Source organism: Chroicocephalus ridibundus, chromosome 7, assembly GCF_963924245.1.
Source record: "Chroicocephalus ridibundus chromosome 7, bChrRid1.1, whole genome shotgun sequence".
Lineage (NCBI taxonomy): Eukaryota > Metazoa > Chordata > Aves > Charadriiformes > Laridae > Chroicocephalus > Chroicocephalus ridibundus.
Genome location: NC_086290.1, coordinates 52,115,075 through 52,134,455, shown reverse-complemented (window position 1 = coordinate 52,134,455; position 19,381 = coordinate 52,115,075). Strand labels below are relative to the sequence as shown.

General features: G+C 39.9%; 1 protein-coding gene across 4 annotated transcripts in view; it reads left to right on the top strand.

Annotated features, from left to right (window-relative positions):
* Positions 1-6,496, top strand: part of USP32 (ubiquitin specific peptidase 32) — a 77,639-nt gene extending 71,143 nt beyond the window's left edge. For all 4 annotated transcript variants that reach the window (XM_063341240.1, XM_063341241.1, XM_063341239.1 and 1 more), the window contains 6 exons: positions 394-514; positions 1,125-1,316; positions 1,919-2,210; positions 2,714-3,147; positions 3,474-3,566; positions 4,103-6,496. In XM_063341240.1, the coding sequence (XP_063197310.1) occupies positions 394-514; positions 1,125-1,316; positions 1,919-2,210; positions 2,714-3,147; positions 3,474-3,566; positions 4,103-4,276 (1,306 nt within the window). In that variant the 3' untranslated portion in view covers positions 4,277-6,496. The remainder of the gene's footprint in view (positions 1-393; positions 515-1,124; positions 1,317-1,918; positions 2,211-2,713; positions 3,148-3,473; positions 3,567-4,102) is intronic.
* Positions 6,497-19,381: the final 12,885 nt, after the last annotated feature.

Below are 19,381 nucleotides of genomic sequence, written 5' to 3'. Positions count from 1 at the left end.
GGAAGGAACCCTTTCAGAAGATATACTCATTTTGAAAAACAGTCTCTTGCAGCTATATAAATAAAGTACATTAGCTATCATGTTGTAAAATACTTGTGGAGACAAAACATCATGGTTTTTTGGTGTCGTAGGTAGGCTTGGTCAGCATTATACACAGGTAGATGGTTGAGTTCACCCAGCTGCTTCCACTTCTCATCTCTATTAAAGTTTTATAGTAAAATAGCAAACTGACACTGATTATTGTTTTATAAAAATGCCTCTCTTACATTGAAGGCAAGGCCTGAAACTTCGAGGGTGCAGATGTTACAAAATAAGGAGCAGAGTTGGAGTGTGCAGTAACGTAGAACTTAGTTATCGGACAGTTTACTTACCACATCTAACTTTTTGATTTAGATTTTGCCGTGGATGTAAAATTGAGTGCACAGAAGATAGAGCTTGTGTTGGGAATGCTTACATTGCTGTAGACTGGGATCCAACAGCACTCCATCTGCGCTACCAGACGTCGCAAGAACGGGTAAAATTTCACTGCAAACCCTTTGTTGTTTGTTAATAGATCTGAAGCACAAGCCCTTTCACCAATTTTTTTCTTTTAATTTGATGCCTCGTTTGTCCATTTTCTGTTAAACTAAAGTCAATAATCATTGAACAGTATATTCTGGATAAATTAATATGTTAATGTTAGACCTCTTACGGAACCATAATGTGGAAGGGAAGCTTTTAAGAAACCACAGTAGTGTATTTTCCAGTCTGTTGTGAGTTGCTTTTGATCCAGCCTCCACAATGTATTACAAAATATGTATTTCCTCATTGAGTCAACAGAACATAACTAAAGGTAAGCCTATAGCTGAGTTAGTCTAGAATAGCTGTTCAAACTTGTGAGTTGAATCTATAAACTTGTGCTTTATGGATAAATTTTAAGCAGAACCCAAGAATATGGACAGTGCATTATTTGTATGTCTGCCTTTTCATAACTGAAATAAGATTTCTGCTAAAACTTAGTGCATCTAGTTTTTATCTTTAATCCTAACTAACTATATGATGTTGTTTGTATGATGCTGTGACTAGAGCCTTCTTCTGAGCAGTTTGTATGTTTCCGAGTCAGATACAGTTTTATCTCACTTTAGATTGTAGAAGAACATGAGAGTGTTGAACAAAGCCGACGAGCTCAAGCAGAGCCCATCAATCTGGATAGTTGTCTTAGAGCCTTCACCAGTGAGGAAGAACTGGGGGAGGATGAGATGTACTACTGTTCCAAATGCAAGACCCATTGTTTGGCCACCAAAAAACTGGATCTTTGGAGACTTCCCCCTATTTTGGTATGATCTCATGTAATTTTCCTCTACAGCAACAAACCCAAAGTACATTGATCACAAATTTGAATTGCTACATATGTCTCCTTGAGCTGAATAAAATGATTTGCTTTTCTTCCCAGTCTCAGGAGAGGCTTTGACTTAGTTTGCTTCACGCATTTCTGTAATGCAGGCAAATAAAACAAACTTCAAATCCTTTTGAATCTTTTTAGCTGATACATTGCAGGAAATGGTGGTGTTTTGCATTCAGTGTCATCTGTTCTGACATACAGTTCACGCTTAGGCAGTCTTTCCGGTAACATGATCTTTCGTCTAGTTGTGCTACACCTGCATCTGTTGCTTTTCAAATTTGGTAGGTTATTCAAAACACACAGTGCTGATCACTGAATTGAAGCAACCTTTTCCATCACTTCCCCATGAAAATATTAGTTCCATATTTTACCAGCTTGATCCCTAAATGCAAATTGTCACATTGCGGCATTGTTACTGGTTTACATTTGCAGATGATAAAATGTGTATGTTTTGGGAAAAATTATTTCTAAACAGTGAAATTCCTCACTGTGGTGTAATTGTCCTCCTGTAATTTTCTCAAACACGTTTCTCCTTAGATCATTCACCTGAAAAGATTTCAGTTCGTTAATGGCCGCTGGATAAAATCGCAGAAAATTGTTAAATTTCCCAGAGAGAATTTTGACCCAGGTGCCTTTTTGGTACAAAGGGATCCAAGTCATTTTCAAAGAAAGCAGCTGACGCTCCAGGTTGACAGCTTTCCTGAACCCCGGCCTCTCCAGGGGGAGTCTCGAAAAATGGATCTGCAGATCACTTACACACCAGGAGAAGGCGATATACTGAACAGAAGTCCCTCCTCCCTTAACACTACTGTCTTGAGTAATATCAAAGGTAGGTAATAATTAGGGAAAATTCCAATCAATGCTGATATTTGGAGGGGAAAAAAATAATTTATATTATGAACAAAATGATAACGTTTGTTTGGCCAAAGCACTGCATTTATTTTGAAACACTCATTTCTGTGGTTTGCCCTGGAAAACTTAGCGAAGCTTTACCATAAAAGAAAAAAGGAAAAAAGTTACTTGGTGACAACACACATTGGCACTGTCTGCTTGGGTAAGTGGGCTGGATTTAGAGTGAGTGTGCTCCTGCATAAAATAGTTAAATTTCAGTTTATGGGTGTATGTATATGTGTGTGCAAAGATAGTTTTACTTTTATATATTACTTGTTAGTTGCAGTGAACTTTTATATATTACTCGTTAGTTGCGGTGAAACAGTGGGGGTTTTTGTGTTCGGTTATTTAAAAAAAAAAAACCAACCTTTTTTTTTAAAAAAATAAATATCTAGACTACGTGTTTACTTATCTTAGCAGTCCACATGTTTTCTGTTTTAGCATCTCCGTCTTTGGGGAGGAAAAGTGGAACCAGCTGCCCTTCAAGTAAAAACAGTAGCCCAAATAGTAGCCCAAGGACTTTAGGAAGAGGTAAAGGGCGTCTGCGACTACCGCAACTGGGTAAAAACAAACTGTCAAGTAGCAAAGAAAATTTGGATGCAAGTAAAGAGAACGGTACTGACCAGGAACAGAGACTTACTTCTGATCAAGGTGATGCTCTTACCAGAGGGCAGATGTTGGGTGGCAGCCAGAGCGAACTGTACACGGCTCAGGACAGTGAGCTGACTCTAGCCAACGGCTACATCTGTGAGCAGAATGCGTATAGCAATGGCAGTATCAATGGTCAAATTGATAACCACAGCGAGGACGATATTACAGATGACCAAAGAGAAGAAGTATGTGTTAACCCTATTTACAATCTATATGCAATTTCGGTAAGTTGACTTTTTATGCAAGTAAACTATGTGGCATTGTTTTGGCTAAATGCATTTACTCTGTTGTTTTCATTGCAAAAAGTAGGGATCTATCAAGAAGGAGAACAAAGTAGAGCCTTTGTCAGCAAAATAAATTTACCATAAAACAGTACAACTGAAAAGTATATCTCTGCATAATGTTTTTTCTGCTGGAGTATGTAAGCTTAGTCAGCTCCAGGCGTATAGATTGTCATGGACCGTTGTCGTTGTGTTTGTGGATCATTTATTCTGTGAATTCTGAGTTTTGATGTTTGATCCAGAATTTGTTTCTTCTTTGTTTTCTTCAGTGCCATTCAGGAATTATGGGAGGGGGTCATTATGTCACTTACGCCAAAAACCCGAACAACAAGTGGTACTGCTACAATGACAGTAGCTGTAAGGTAAATCGTTTATTTTTGTAGCAAATGATGTTCATCTTGGTTATGTAGAGCCAAAGACATTTACATTTGCTGAGGACTGTTCTTTGAAATCATGAGCATCGCGAAAGTTGCATCGGATAAATATTAAAATTGTTAACTGAAATTGTACATGAGATGTTTTTCAAGTTAACATCTGTTCATCAGCTGCCACCGTAGTTAAGGAAAGAAGCTTATTTTGTAAAAAGATGGAAAAATTACTAAAAATGGAAGTCCAAGAATATTTTTTCATGATGCTAGCACTTTTCTAGTCAATTATGGAATACTTAAGTTCCAACATTTCTAAGTATTTGCATTTATCACCATAAAATTTGTCATACTTTTAAAGTAAATAATGGAGCCTGATAAGTCTAATAAGGGAGACAGAAAATGTGATCCTTCTTGTTGTAAACAGCCAGTTAAAAATACTGTTTCTAGGGCAGCTGTGTGTATTTTAAGTTCAGTGGCAGTCACACAATTGTCCCATTGCATGTTTCCGACCACGTTTTTCTCTTTCTCAGGAATTGCATCCCGATGAAATCGACACCGACTCTGCCTACATTCTTTTCTACGAGCAGCAGGGGGTGGACTATGCACAATTTCTGCCAAAGATAGACGGCAAAAAGATGGCAGACACAAGCAGCATGGATGAAGATTTTGAGTCGGATTATAAGAAGTACTGTGTTTTACAGTAAGCAGGTGATCTTCCATGGACTGTTTTGAGAACGTCAGGGAAAACATCCTGAGACTTACATTTGGCGAAAATGTTGTTGAAACAGATAAACCTAAGTGTAGTTATTGTCCCCTGTGATCTGAAAGCACAAAAAGAAAACCCTAACTAAATAGCAGTTAATATAAAGATAGTATTGTTTTGTTCTGTTATCTCACTACATGCTCTAAACATTTCTGATGTTAGACATCAGGCTGAGACTGCCATTGGCCTTTAAATGGTTTGAGAAAAGCCGACTAGGACCAAATAAGAGCTAAATTAAATAGTCCAAATAAGAGCTGAACGAAGTAGTGTAGAGTTTACCAACTGTTCTAACAAACCCCTAAGGCTCTCTTTAGGTTTAAGATAATGGGGAAAAAAATTGTAGTGTTGTCTTTGGACAACATGATATTGCTACCTCCTTTTTCCTGCAGTTTTATTGCATTTTATTGGCAAAACAGGGAAAGCAAGAGAATGACAAGTGCACAAACTTAAAGAATTATCATCAAGAGTAAGAGAAGTTTCCAGTTTTGCCACCACTAATGTGTGTCAGTTGCTTTCTTTCTGTATGTTGGGAGCACAACCAAATCATAATTTGAGAAGAGATTAATTTCTACGCTTGAATGGTTGATTATAATCGTGTTTTCTCCACGTGTTGGCTGTGCAGATCAACATGTTTCAGGAACGGCTTTTCTGCCTGAGGGGTGCCATCTCAACCTTCTGAGATGCCTCAAGAAGAAACTTCAGGTTGAAGAGAGTAGTTGTGATTACACGCATGGTGTCTTAAAATGTGCACATTGCACAAAGAGTTCCCAGCTTTTGGAAGGAAAGATGCTTGAGCTTATGTTTCATGACTGGTGTTGCTTTTTAAATTTGCACTTTTGAAAATTCCTATAATTAAATTCAAAAACATAGTTTGTTTTTGTTGTTGTAAGGGCTCTGGAGTGAATGGCTGTGAATTATCCACTGTGTATTTCAAACACATAAGAAGCTGTGGCTGTCAGGTAGCTATCGTAGCATTCATGGATGGGGGTTTTTATTGGTTTCATAATTTAATGGAGTTTCTTTTTTTTCCAAAATTTGGTTGCCTTTTCAAGCTTTCTTTTTTGCAACAGGTTATGCACATACTTGCAATTAAACCAGAATTGCTTTCCGTGCCCTTGCAACATGCTCTTTTAAGTCAATGGGCTTATTGCACGAAGGAAAGCATGACTGAGACTTAGCAGAGACTGGAAAAAAGATGGTTATTTTTTGAGTAGGCATTTCTTTAAACAATTTCAGTGTTAAATAGTTTGCATATCTGAATGAAGATAAAAGTTTCTCTTTTCCGGCCTTTTGTTCTTCAGCTGAATCTAAGCAGCTTACTAATTTTGTCATATGTCATCTTCCAAATTCTTTACATTTTGTATCTTCACTAACAAAATTGATACTTACACGGTTGATCTCCGAAATAAATGTTTGGATTCATTTTAATGTGTTTTACAAGAATGCCAAATCTCCCAGTAAGTTTATAGTTTTCCAGAAATATGAGTTTTATCCATTTAAGAAATCATATCAGCTGATCTGGCTGTCTTTACTTGGGCAAAAACCTCCCAGCCTTTGTCGGAGGTTGTGCCTCTCTGAGGACAGCAGAGCGGTTCCAAAGTAAGTATTGGCTTACTGGAGAAGTGTTGCTCCCTCCCCTACGTGGTCTTTTATCTTTAAAGTGGTCTAAACATTGAGACTGCAGAAAAGCAAACATGACTTGTGAATTTCTAGGTTAGAAGCTTTTTTCAGTACCCATTTGTCTACTCCTCCCTACGCAAACTCCATGAAAAGTGAAAGAATTTCAACTGATTTACTTTAAAAATGTTTTATTTAAGCAGGTAGCACAATCTACTAATGTTATTTGATCTTCTGTGTTTGTTACATTGGTTGTAATTAATTTTTTAAATTAAATTAATTCATGAATTAGTAGTAAATTTATTAAGTTAACTATTAACTACATTCACTTTGTAAATTATTGTATAAAACTTACTGAAAATGCACTGACTTTAGAAAGATGTTAATGTACATAAATACCTTGTAAATAAAATAGTGTTGATGTACTGGAATATGAGCTGTATTAAAAAAAAAAGGTATCGGTAATTGTATATGGAGTGAACCTGTTTATCTGTAACTATATTATTCAAACAAATTAAATACTGTGGATGCAGATGAAGTGTCACTTCTTGTCAGATAATTTTTAATAGCTGTTTTCCTGCTTTGAAGTTTCTGTACTGTTTCCAGTAAGCTTAAATGGATTTGTCAATCCAAAAAACTGAAAGAGGTGAGTAAGCGTACAGCACTGCTTTGCGGTTTGTCCAGCGTAGCATTTAGTTCTAAGTACCAAGATATTTCAGCTCCTCTAAACTTTGTTTTTATTTTAGTTTTCCTTTCCTACATGAGAGAGAGAGACTTCTTACAAATAAGTCGGAAGAACTAGTGCACTGAAACCACATCAGCGGTTCTCACATTTTTCTGTGGTGTAATTGTGATAGACCTGAAGGGAGATCCGTGATGACTCAGAAGCACAGTGGCTGCGCACGGGATCCCTTCTTACCTACCCCTGAGAATCCTTCTGCAGGTCATTCGAGTAGAAGTGAAAAATTAAATGTCTTTTTAAATATTTAATTGCTTAATTTTTGTATGTGTACTTGGACAATTAAAATTCGAGCTGTAATAATTTTATTCCAGGTTCTCATGCTGTGGTAAAATAAGGCTCCTTTTGAGTTTAACAAAAAAGTAGGTAAAAAAAGGCTTTGCTTCAAAATATTCCAGAAAGAATGGGATTATAAGAAAATCGTGCAAAGACTCCGTCATTGGAGGGTTTGGTAGGAAGTCAATGGCGTGTGCTGAATTTCTGCTTTCAGGCGACCTGGGCAGTGTGGCCGAGCTCCCAGCCCACCTTCGCTCCGCCAGCGGGATCTCGCGCTCGGGATTCGTAACGCGTTCTCATGAAAAAACTTATTTTTAACCTGTTAAAATGAGAACATAAACCAAAGTTGATCTGCAGTCGGCGTCTTCCGCACATTGCTTATTAGCGCAGGGTTTTGCCTCAGCAGGGGGAGCAATTTCTGAAGACACAATTTGTCATGCTGTAATACAATCTGAAGTAGATGACAGTTAGTAATTATGCGCATAAGCATTTGTTTAATTGTTCTTGTGTAATTGATAATAGGCATTTTAGGTCAAGCAGAATATCTGTTTCCATCAGATAGAAAGAGTGCTCTCAACATAAATTCATACAAAAGACACAGAAGGAAAAGGAAAGATGCAAGTTAAAAAATAAATAGAGCTCATAAGAGGCAAAGCAAAACTGTGTCGGTGCTGCTGCAGCATCGGTGCCTGGTGCTCTCCAGAGAGCAGTTCGCATCCGTGGAGGATGAAACTGCCGCATTCGCCAGCAGAGGGAATTCTTTCCTCTGGCTAAAGGAAGAGCCACACACTGTGGCTCAGGCGGTCGTGGTTTCCTCTGATGTTGTTTTGTAACCCGTTAAGTCTGTAAAGTCACAGAATAACTTGGGCTGGAAAAAAGGATGTCATCTGCTGATCTAACTGTGGAAAGTATGGCTCGGTTCACGTAACGGGGCCCTGTATTGTGGCTGTGGTCGATGCAGAGGGTGATGGCTTCGGTTGTGTTTTATTTGTCATTACAAGTGTGGCAAATGTGCCAATAGGTTTCTTTAAGAAGGGAAAAAGATTTGAAATCATCCTGAAGGCCACTTTCTGGTACCACCTGCAGAAATAAGATGGAGTTTCATATAAACAGAGGCTAACACTGGCTTTTTAGGAAGATAGACTTGATCGTGAATCCAATTGACTGTGAGGTTAATGCTAATGGCAAAAAGTCCATGGGAAAATTTGGCGCAGGATGCAAACTGAGCTTAGCAAGGTAAATTCTGCTGGAGATCTGTCTCATTTGATATGGAGGAAGCATTCCCTGCACGTGTCAGGTCATAACACCGAGGTTTAAAAAGGAAAGGAAGAAAGAGAATTCTCTATTTGAGAAAATATTTGGGCCTTTTACTCAGAGTTGAACATGAGATTTCTTCTAGAGTCTTTTGCATTCATGATGCATGTTTGTTGATATTATTTTAATGTATGTCAGTGTATTTTAGATGTGTCCCACCGCTAGGTTTTAGTTGATGCAAGACTTTAGGCTAACAAAGTGGAGTCAAAGGCCAAAATCTTTCACTTAGTCAGTGGAGGGGTAACAACTCTGAGACAAATGCACAGAAGTAAGAGGTCAAAATGGATCTTGCTGTTGCTTGGACATGTGCACTTGCAGGTGGATTGCAGTTTTGAAGCAAAATAAAACTTCAAAAGGTGAATCCAGTTGTTGGTTCATGGAGTTTCCAAAAAGGAAGGAAACGGTAACTCCAGTAACTAATAAGCAGCCTGTACCCAAACTGTATTTTCACCTGAAGCTCTTCTGTTGTTTACAGCAGGTAAGTCTGATATTTTCTCAGTCGAATCCCTTGTTCAGTATTGATGTTAATAATAATGGCACTTATTCTTGGAAAACAATCCATTTCAAAAGTGAAATGATCCCTTACGCACATGAAAGTTTTGCTCTCGGAAGCAGTGCCTTTGAAACAAGAATCTGAAGGTACTTTCTGTACAGTCTTGGTGTGCTGACAATGTTCCTGCTGCTGCTTCTACACCTATGAGTATTTGCTCACGTATGTTCTTCTTGATTATGTCTAGTGTTGAGACATTTCCTCTGAGCAGACAGTGACTATGAGAGACTTACTGCAATTACAATCACGCTTTTTTCCAAAAAGGAAGTAAATCTGGTTGAGTTGGCAACTGGACCAAAGTCCGCAGTAAGCTGGTCTATCAGGAGTCACATACCGCTTGGGTTGTTTGTTTTTTGAATGTTTCCAAAAACAGTGTTGTTATGTTTACCTGGAAATGAACTATTGTTCTTATTTTATGGCCCTTGAAGATGCTAAACTGATATGTAAGCAAGCACTAGCATGCATCAGTATCACTAAGGATGATGCCAGAGAAGCTGGTGTCTCTGGAAATGAAGCCATCTCTTGCTATATTTATCAGCTGCAATTGGAGCATTTGTGCATCATTAAATGATGACACTTCCTCAACGCAGTTGTCTTTACTGCCTAGTGATACATTTTCAGAGCACTCACGGCGGTTGTTGTTCACAAGTGTGATAATTCCACAGTGTCATTTGAGTAATTTGTGCATTTTCAATATTGAAAACTGAATTTGAATCCAAGAATGTGATCTGTAGTTGTTCCTATCGTGGATTTCCTCTGTTAAGGCTTTTAGGTATTGAAAGCGCAATTAAAAAAAAAATAATTCTAATTACCAAAGATGTTCCTACGTGCGTTTTCAGTAGTAAAACTTTTATTGATTTGGAAGCATACTAAGGGCCACTGAATAGATGAAGGGATCATGTCGCTGCCAAAACACTGCAACCTTTTTGTGCTGTTGAATGTCTGTTACTTCCCAGATCAAAACAAGGACTCTCTGGCATTAGCAGAGCCCATTTTGTCAGATAGGAGGAATTATGAAATGAGCTGTGCTGGGATTTTGACCACATGCCTGTGTGTGTGTCTGAAGTGCTAAAAATAGGTGGTCCACACTTGAAGGTAGTTGGGTAGCCTTCCTTTAAACCTGGAGTAAAGTCCATCAACTGAATGGCTTTTTTGTCTTTCTCCTGGGAAGAGAGAGACCCAGCAGGGAAAGGACCTTCTTAAGCAAAAAACCTCTTATTTCCCCCAGTGTGATGGGGAGCATGGACGCACCACCTCCTGCAGATGCCCTGCTTCCAGAAGGGGTTGACCATTCCCGCCTCCCTTTAAATCTTAAAAGCTCAACTCCAAAAGTCTTTTTCATCTTCATCCTATTGTTTGCATCTGTTGTGGAGTTGCTGGTTATGGCCGGAGTACGTCCTCCTGTTCCCTGCACTCCTTGTGCCTGGCACAGCAGATCGTGTCTCTGCTTTTCTCTATAGCACGGATTTACCCGTTATCTGCAGATCGGGGCCATCAAGTGTCCTGAGAAAGTGCAGGGCTCGCGGGCACAGCTGCCCCGCTGGCCCAGGGCCCGGAGGATTGGCCGATGTGTTAATTGCAGCTTTTGTTACGCTTTTTCCCTTAGGCGCAGTAAATTAAAATGAGAAGTTAGTAAAATGCAGTCATCCATACTTGCTGATTTATGGTTTCAGGAAAATAAAAACCTGACAGAAGCTTGGAAGATTGTGCCTTTTGTTTGGGACAAGCCTCTAACTTCCTTGTTCACGTGTAAAAGATTTCCTGTTTGTGAAAATTAAAAGCAATGTTTGATAAGGTCCCTTTAGCAAAATCAACCACTAGGTAGAAAATATATTAAGGATGCTTTTGAATTTAATATAAATCAAAATTTTCTGAGCATATTTGTAGAATCTAGAAATGCTGCTCCCGCTGATGGTTGCTCGCTTCGTGGGCCTCACAAAGAAACTAAACTAGATGGGTGACATCCTGGCTGTTTGATTATATAGACGTACAGACTCAAGACTCTTGGATTTTGGGGGATTAAATTGTGTTTGTCATTGCAACAGACTTTATCAGTTTTCCTAGTTTTTGTAATTTAGTCTGGGCAAACAAACCCGTTGGGCTCTGAGGAGAGATAAGTGAGCAAGACATGGGGGTGTCCCTAGGACGTGTCGTAGGCTCATGTGGTTGTTCATCTAAAAGCACAATTGAAAGGACTCTGGAAAATCAAGTTCAGTCTTTTGTTTAAATTTCATGAAAAATGACCTCAAGACTGAAAATCACAAGGCAAATTTCTATTACTTTGTTAAACTGCAGTTAATCGTTGTGCCTGAACGCAGTCGGTTGCCAGCAGCATTTGCGTCTTGTGTGGCAGTGATGGCCCTGCAGTAGCCATGGGGATAAACCCGGCCTAAACTGCTTTCCTGTGTTTAGCCAAGCCTGTGAGAAGCGCAGAGACAACCAAAGCATGTATGGCTACTCCTTTTACAACTAAAAAAGATAAATAAACAAGTGTGACAAGAACATCCATTTGTACAAAAGCCCATCCAGCAGGCGCTCTCTGTTAATTGTTAGCGTGGAAAACAAAGGAGGAAAAATAATGGCAAAATCCAACTTTCATTTATATTTAGGTTCATTCCAGACAGATCTCTCAGAGTTAAATCTTCCTTTGGATGGATCTGTTGCCATCCTGCTGCGTGTTTCCAGTCCGATTCCCACGGCGTAGGCTTCCATCAAAGTCATTACTCGCCTGTCGCCATTTGGGGCTGGATGAAGGGATGGGTAGAAGGAACGATGTGAATCTTTTCTGGTGAGTAGCGCAGTGTGAGCTACCTGACAGCAGTTCTTGAAAGCTTTCGGATTCTGATCTTCTGCATAGTCTTTCGCTATAAACCCTCACCTCAATGACTCAGCCGTTCATGTCTCTTGTCGATATAAAATTGTAACAGCAGAGCTGAGGCAGCTGAATTTCCTGTCCCGCCTGACCTGACTTACTGAACCTCGCCTTCAAACTCATAAAGCTTTTTTATTTAAAAATCATGACTGGAGAGCAGACAGATGTCCCTAGGTGGGTCGCATGCTGCTTTTGTTTATCAGAGTTCATGCAGCTCCATCCCCTGCAAAAAAAATAAATACAGGAGCAGATGCTTCACAGCCTTTGTTAAAGTGTTTGTCTGAACTCTGAAAATACAGGACTCCTTGTACTCGGTTAAGCAACGTTATTTATCTTAGTACTGCTGAGACTTTTTTCAGCATTAGATTTTTATTGGGTGCAAAGTACAAATGAATTAGCTCTTAGAGCTCTTCTGTATCATAACTCTGCTTTCTGGATTTTGGAAATAGTCTATCCAAACTGCTCTCAACGTTTCGTAGCAAGTTGTTCCAGTTCTATATAACATGCTAAAATAATGCGCTTCTCCCTTTTCCAGAAAGTGGGAAGCACGGGGAGCTCATGGGGACCTTAAGGAGGCAGAGTGCATGGTCTCTCGTGAAAGCAAGCAATACATTTCCCTTGTACTCAAACCGAAGGGTCAGGGTTGGTTTATACCATCTGCCTTTTCCACAGAGTGTAACACAGACTTAATACAAATGAAATATTATCATGGTGTGTGATTTTGCAAGGAACTATTGAATCATAAAATAATTCGGGTTGGAAGAAGCTTCAGTAGTTGATCCAGGGCAGCCTTCTGCTCAAGGCAGTGTCATCACTGAATTTGGGCATGCCCTAATGCTTGCAGATACAGTTGATTTTTAAAAAATAAAATAAAAAGTTAAATGGAGGAATTTTCTTTTCTGAAATACTTTTTTACTTTGTCAGTTTCTGTAACAGCCAGGTCATCTTATCAAAACTTTCAGATCTTGTCTGCAAATACATATCTTCTTACTGAATCTTCTCTAGCTTTTTATTTCCTCAAATTATCTTGCAGCTTATATTGTCTTTACAGCATCCATTTGAGAGGGTTTTATGGTCAAACTGAGGCAGCAGGAAGGAACTAAACTGGAAAATAAATTGGAAAAGTGGTGGATTATGTGCTGGCTGTGTTTGGAGTCAAAGAAATAGTTTGAGGTAACAGGCTTAACTCAATCTTAACATCGGAGAGAAGTTTGGCTGGGTATTTCAGGAGCTCCAGGAACATGGCTAATATTGTTTAAAATTTGCTGAAATGTGATCTAGAAAGCAGAGTATTCATCTAAACTTTCTTTATGTTTAGCATACAATGGCTGAGACAGTTTGCAGATGAAAAATTGTCCCTTTACTTCATGCAGCATTTTGATGGAGAAAATATTTATCTGTATTATAAATAAACCTGGGCCTCCCAATGAGAAACTGCAGGGAAACTGAAGAGTGCCTGTGAGTTAAGAACTGGATAACAACAAAGGAAAGCTGCTGCTTCAGAGCCAGAAACAGGATCCAACACCACCAGTGGCAAATTAAGAAAGCCTTACAAATGATGTTTGTATTACGATGTTTGGAGTAACGAGACAATGCAAGGAACAATGTGATTACAGAGATCTGGCCCGGACATTGTTAGACAGATCCCTCCTCCAAAGCGCTCCATTGACGTTTTGACAATTGCCCCCGTGTACCGCGCTCGGTGCCAGTGCCATGTGGAAGGGAACGTGCCACAGAGAGAACAAAGTGTGCAGGATTTGGGCATGAAGGCTTGCCCGAGGTAGGGAGGAAGAGCTCAGCAATGGGGATTGGGTGAACGTACACTGATGTGATGCAGCCTCAAAGCAAACTAGATTAGGACCGAGAGCTCGGCAGAAGCCAGGAGAGTGTCCTGCCAGCAAGGAAGGTGAAGAGCACCCGCAGCCTCGTTAGCAGGAGCCGAGCCAGCAGATTGAGGGAAGTGATTATCCCCCTCTGCTCAGCGCTCGTCGGGCCACATCAAGCCTACAGCGCCTGCTTCCCCGAGCCCCCTCCAGTCAACACTGACGAGGGGGAATTGCAGAGATGCCGCCAGCCTCTTTGGTGGCGCAAGGTGGGAGGATGGAGGCAACAGGCAGAGATTTAAGAGCAGTTCTGACCTGACACAAGGAGAAACTTCTTCACCAAGAGGGCAGTGCAGCAGCGGGACAGGCTGACGCAGTGGCTGTGAATTTCTGTTGCTGGAGGTTTCCAAGAACCACCTGGATAAAAGCCCCAGCTGCCTGATCTGGCTGCACACCCACCCTGCTTCAGCAGGAGGCCGGACCAGAGACCTGAGGGCCCTTCCAGCCTGAATTCTCCAATGATTTGAACTCGTTTCCAAACTCACAAGGGAAGAACCAGCTGAATTTTTAAGCTCTGATGGTCAGATGTTCGTGCAGCAATTTAAATCATGGCTCAGTGCTTTATCTGCATGCTGGAGGTTTTCTTTTGTGATCCACCAGCGAACAGAAAGTTCGATGACTTTTTGTTAGATAAGGTTTTCCTTTTGATATGGAGTAAACCAGATTTTTTTAGATCAAACCCATTCACATTGTATCAGCTTCTTCAAGGGGCAGGAAAAGATTCTGCGCAGGAAGACCCAAACGATGCACATGGACCATTAGCGCACGCTCATGTTTATGACCTTGCTTATGAGCAAGTGAATTGTAAATGTTTGCTTGCCATGTGGTCTCGCCTTTTCATCTTCAGTTTTGATTATAAAAATGTTCCTGTTTAAAAGACATACGCAAGGGAATAAATCTCTGGGCCCGCAGCCTCTTGTAGCATAGGCAGCCCAGTATTTAACTTGTGACAAAGAGAATTTTAGTGGAAGCTTTTTGATAAAAAGTTGGCAGCATATCAGAGGACCGATTTGACCACGAGATGCGAACAAAGATGTCACACGGGGTGTTTAAACTTCTTACCTTTCCCTCTAATTATATATCTTTAAATGCTTATGAATAAATAGAGGCTAGAATAGGATTGCCTTCAGTGTATATGCTATTTTCAAATAGTGACTCAGTTAAAGAAGTCATTAAATTTTGCTCTTAGCATAATCCAGAGATTTGACTGCTTAACAAGGCACGAGGCAAACTAGCAGCAGTTTAAAGTGGAAAGAATTAAGAGTACCTGAAGAATGCTTAGCTTTTGGCACAAAATCTGTGGGGATAAGAAGCTTGGACTGTTGTTTAACCTATTTGATTTAACTGGGACAAAAATGCTAGCTGTATTTTAAAGTCGCCTTCTCTTTCATGTGAGTGGCAGGCACATCAGCAAAAGATAGGTTGAGTGTGAAGAAGGGTAGAGTTCAAATAAATAAATAAGATACATTAAGGGTTGATTAAAGGAAGGTAAGGGATAGAACACAGATGTGAATATCCCCCCCTAATATATTTCACTCTTAGCTGGGTTCGGTCTTGCTTCCTTTGACTGCTGGGCTTTGATGTTTCAGGGTAGAACGCAGACGCCTTCTTTACCCAGGCTTTTGTGTTCAGGGCAGCATTGACCCTTTGTCTAACAAGTGCTCAGGCAGGTTATAAATCTGTAACATTGCACTTCACCTTTTGTATCTTGCTTAATGACCTTTTAAAAATAAATGCAGAATAGCTGAAGGGAACAGTATCAGCGATGGAAAAGCTGACACGTACGCAACCTGAGCTCTGATTTCTCAGATCGCTCCAGTCTGTTAAACAAAACTTCTTTTTCTTTGCTCTGTGGTTAAAAAAAAAAAAAAAAAAAAGAGGAAAAAGGGGGACAGGGAGTGTTTTCTTAGCTGGGTTCTCTGTCTTATAATTCAGCTGTAAACTGCCTATTGGAAAAATGCTGCACAGTTACTAGCCTACAGAAAGACCTACAGTCATTCAAATACGAAAATAGATTCTTTGCACAAATATCTGCTATTTTGTTTTCAGAAGTCTGTGGAAAGGTGTTGTTTTAAGGGACTTTTGCAAGAGCCATTGGAAATGGCATTGTTTATTTCTCTTGCATGAAAACAGTCATTTAAGATTCTCATCAGGCTCCTTTTCTGTTTCCCACAGTACTAAATTTAATGTATGTGGCCTTGATATGAAAAAATATCCATGAATGCATGAAAATGTGCACTATTGCAGAGGAATGTCTTACTATAAAATGATCTCCATCTGAATGAAAGGAAAACTGAAGTTTCCCACCATTTCAAGCCGGTACAATAGTTTATTTTGGTGGTGATTATAATGGATATTTTGGATTCATACGTAAAATAGTAAAACACTGACATTATTTGCTTTTGTTTATGTATTTTACTTCAAATAAAAGATTACTCCAAAGGAAGGTATTTGAGGAAGACTACTTGCAGAGAGAGGCCAGATTTATTTTGGCTGGCTGTTCTGGCCCATCAGCTAGAGAACAACCTGTTGAATTGACGGAGCCCTTCAGCCTGCTTACGGTTGCCTTTACTACAATTACTTCCAACGCAGAATGCCTACCCTAGCTGAACTGACTGATGCTGACAGACCCTTGCAAGCTGTAACCAATATTTTCCCATAATTTTACTACTTAGATCCCCTAAATAATTGGGATACCAAAAATCAAGGGAGTTATGGGCGGATCACTTGGATTATTTGTAGTTTTTCCACGTCCGCAGTTGTACGCCCTGGCTCAAGGTGAATAGATTCTGAGTGAGCCAGTTTTCGAGTGTCCTCACGGCCTTTATTTTTGCTGGGGTTCTTTAAATCTTTGGTGTTATCTATTCTCCCAGTTTAACTGAAAGCCTTGCGATTCGCATGCGGTTTTCCTTCAAAGCCACAGCAGTTATAAGGTCAGTCTGAGAAATGTATTAGATACTTTACCTCGTCACGGCACACGGTGCAGTTGCTGGCAGGGTGGCTGTAAAGCTCTGCTCTCTGCTTTGCAGGAGTTCAGACCCCTCGTGTGCTACACGGCTGGGTTAGCTTCTGGGTGCTGTGCTGTACCCTATATGGGACTTTATTTGTTTTGTTGGGGCCCTAATCGAATTTTTATTTCAGAATATTAGTATTTTCATCTAGTCTTTGCAGTTACCTGCAGGAGAGACCCTCATGTGGCAGGTTGTTCCCTGGCTGTGCGTTTCAGTCTATCACTTTGGACCTTTGGCCTTTACACAGATGATCCTGCCCGGGTTACAGATTCACACCATAAATCACTTTGATTTAATTTGTTAAAAACTTCCCGCTTTAACAAATAGCGTTCTGGATCGATTCGGGTTAAAGTGATGTTGATGCCTTGAGTCCAAATGCATGAAACATGAACAGTAGAGAGCAGCTTTCTAGAAAAGAAAAGACAAGACTGTTAACACTGCATTTTGCTGTATGTTATTGTTTGGCTTGCTTTTTTTTTTTCAAAAAAAAGGAAAAAAGGAGCAAGGGGTGGGAGGAGAGGAAACTACTGTCCTTCCAGTATTAGAAATTATGTTATTGGTGGTAGGATACTCTTAGAAATCATCAGTGATGATCAAATTCCTCCCTCTTAATAAGGACAAAAGTTTGCTGTTGATTGAGAACGTGCTGCAAGGAGCTGCTTATAAAAATCACTAAATAAAAATTCTAACCCAGGAGTGTTAAGAGCACCGGCATAAGAGCACTGCCTTTTCTTAAATTCCCTTCCAGGTAAGTTTGAGGACAAGAAAAGCAAACAAAATCCCAGGATGAGGATCGGGAGCAGAAAAGCAGGCGGCTGGTGGCCAAGCTTCGACAGAGTGTGCAGCGCAGAGAGCGTGGTACGGGGTTGTATTGAAAATGGTCTATTTGCCACAGAGTATCCTGGGGTAATTGAATGCTCTGTAATGAGGGCGCAGGATGTGTTAATCATTCCATTTCAGCTTTCTGGACAGGAACTTGGCAGTAAGTTAGAGTGAAGCAGGCACTGATACTGAAGTTTTTATTACCGCTGCCCATGCGACCGGCAGGTTTTATTATTGTACCGTTCTTCCTGATTTGCTGGATGGAGAAGCAAGTTACGCTATCGCTTCTATAGGCTCTGCTGGGGGCAACTTTTGAAAAATAACTTTCATAAAGTAAACTTCTACTTTCTTGTGTGTTGGAATTTCTTTACCCTTCTCTCAGTCGTCTTTTTTTCTTTTTCTTTTTTTTTTTTTTTTTCCCCTTTAGGCCTCTGTTTAGTCTGTTTCACCAGAAAGTTGCAAACTCTAGGCAGCTCTGTGTCCTGGAGAAGTTAAGGCTTATTTAGCCATATATGTCTTAGTCAAAGGGGGGAAATGAGCTATTGGAAGAGTTAATTCCATCCTATATAGCTTACTGTCCATGTTCTTTTTCTTCTGTAAATGAATTTTATCTGTCAGAGGTGATTCTGCATATTCTTCTGTTGTACGGCCCTTTTATAAACGTCCTCTGTGTGTTGTCTTGTGTTAGTGAAACAAGCCACCAGGTTTCACCAAGCCGTCAGCTCTTTCTTGGGGCTGAATCTGTTACTGGGATCATTCAGTACTTGCTGAGAAACAGTCAGGCGCGATTTTTCTTCTTAATAAGCTTTATATGAGGCATCTGTAAATCACGAGCTATGGATTGCCCGTTGTCCTACCAGCTCTTCTCTGTCACAATCTCAAAATATTCCTAGGGTTGCAGTAGAAATTGCACTGACTTTTAAAATATATTTCCATGTAATATGAATGTTTGTGTTTTATGAGCTTAATAGCTGTTTTTTAAAATAAATCAATCTTGTTCCATAACATGTACATTCCTATCTGTGGGACCATAAACCCAAACTTCCCGTTTATGCTCTGGCACTGCAATATTAACAATCAGGACAATAGAAATCTTTTTTAGGGGTTTTTATGAGTGATACTGGAGTCCTTCTTGCAGTGCTTGATAAGACACCATGTTCTCTGCCCATCAAACTGTTGTAAAACCATTGAAGTAAATGGAGCTTTGGCAATTGTTCTGCTCACAACCTGCTTCAGGGACTTCACCTGAGCTCTATACACAGGGACACTCCTTGGGCTGGGACTGTCCCAACACCCAGTTCCCAAAATGTTTGAGCTATATCAATGATTTGGAGCACCAAAATTCTCTGAGGAGATGAAAATTCATGGTGAATCCTCAATTTTATTTATTTATATGTGTTTTGCTGCACAGAAAGCTGAGTAGCCATCAGTTGCAGGGAATTTCAGCTGAAGGGGCTGGAGGAAGACCTCAGCGCCTCGGTGGTTGTCGTTGCATCGTTATCCTGCTCTTTTAAGCAGCAACTTTTCTTTACCTGAGGGAGTTTACTGTTTTTCTCTCAGGATTTTTCATAGGTTCAGCAGTGACTGTTGGGTTCCAGGACACACATTATGTTTACTGCATGTAACAATGGATTTTGTGCCACAATGAGAGTTTCATGTACAATAAAATCAAATTATTCTAGGTGTTCAGAGATACAGCATTCTTGATAGAAAATGTCTATGATTTATTTAGGGCTTAATCTCAACATCAGCACAATCAACAAAATGTAAAACTTTTGCCTTCCTTTCTCTCTCATAAATCCTTCATAACCACACATATCTGTAAACTAATCAATCAAGATCTTTCTCCTACGTGCTGGGAACAACGAGTAGTCTTAGTAATGTGGGAAGGGAATGGCTGCTGGCATTATGAAGGTAATTTCAGTAGATGGACTCTAATATATTTTTTGCGAGGTTCTCTTC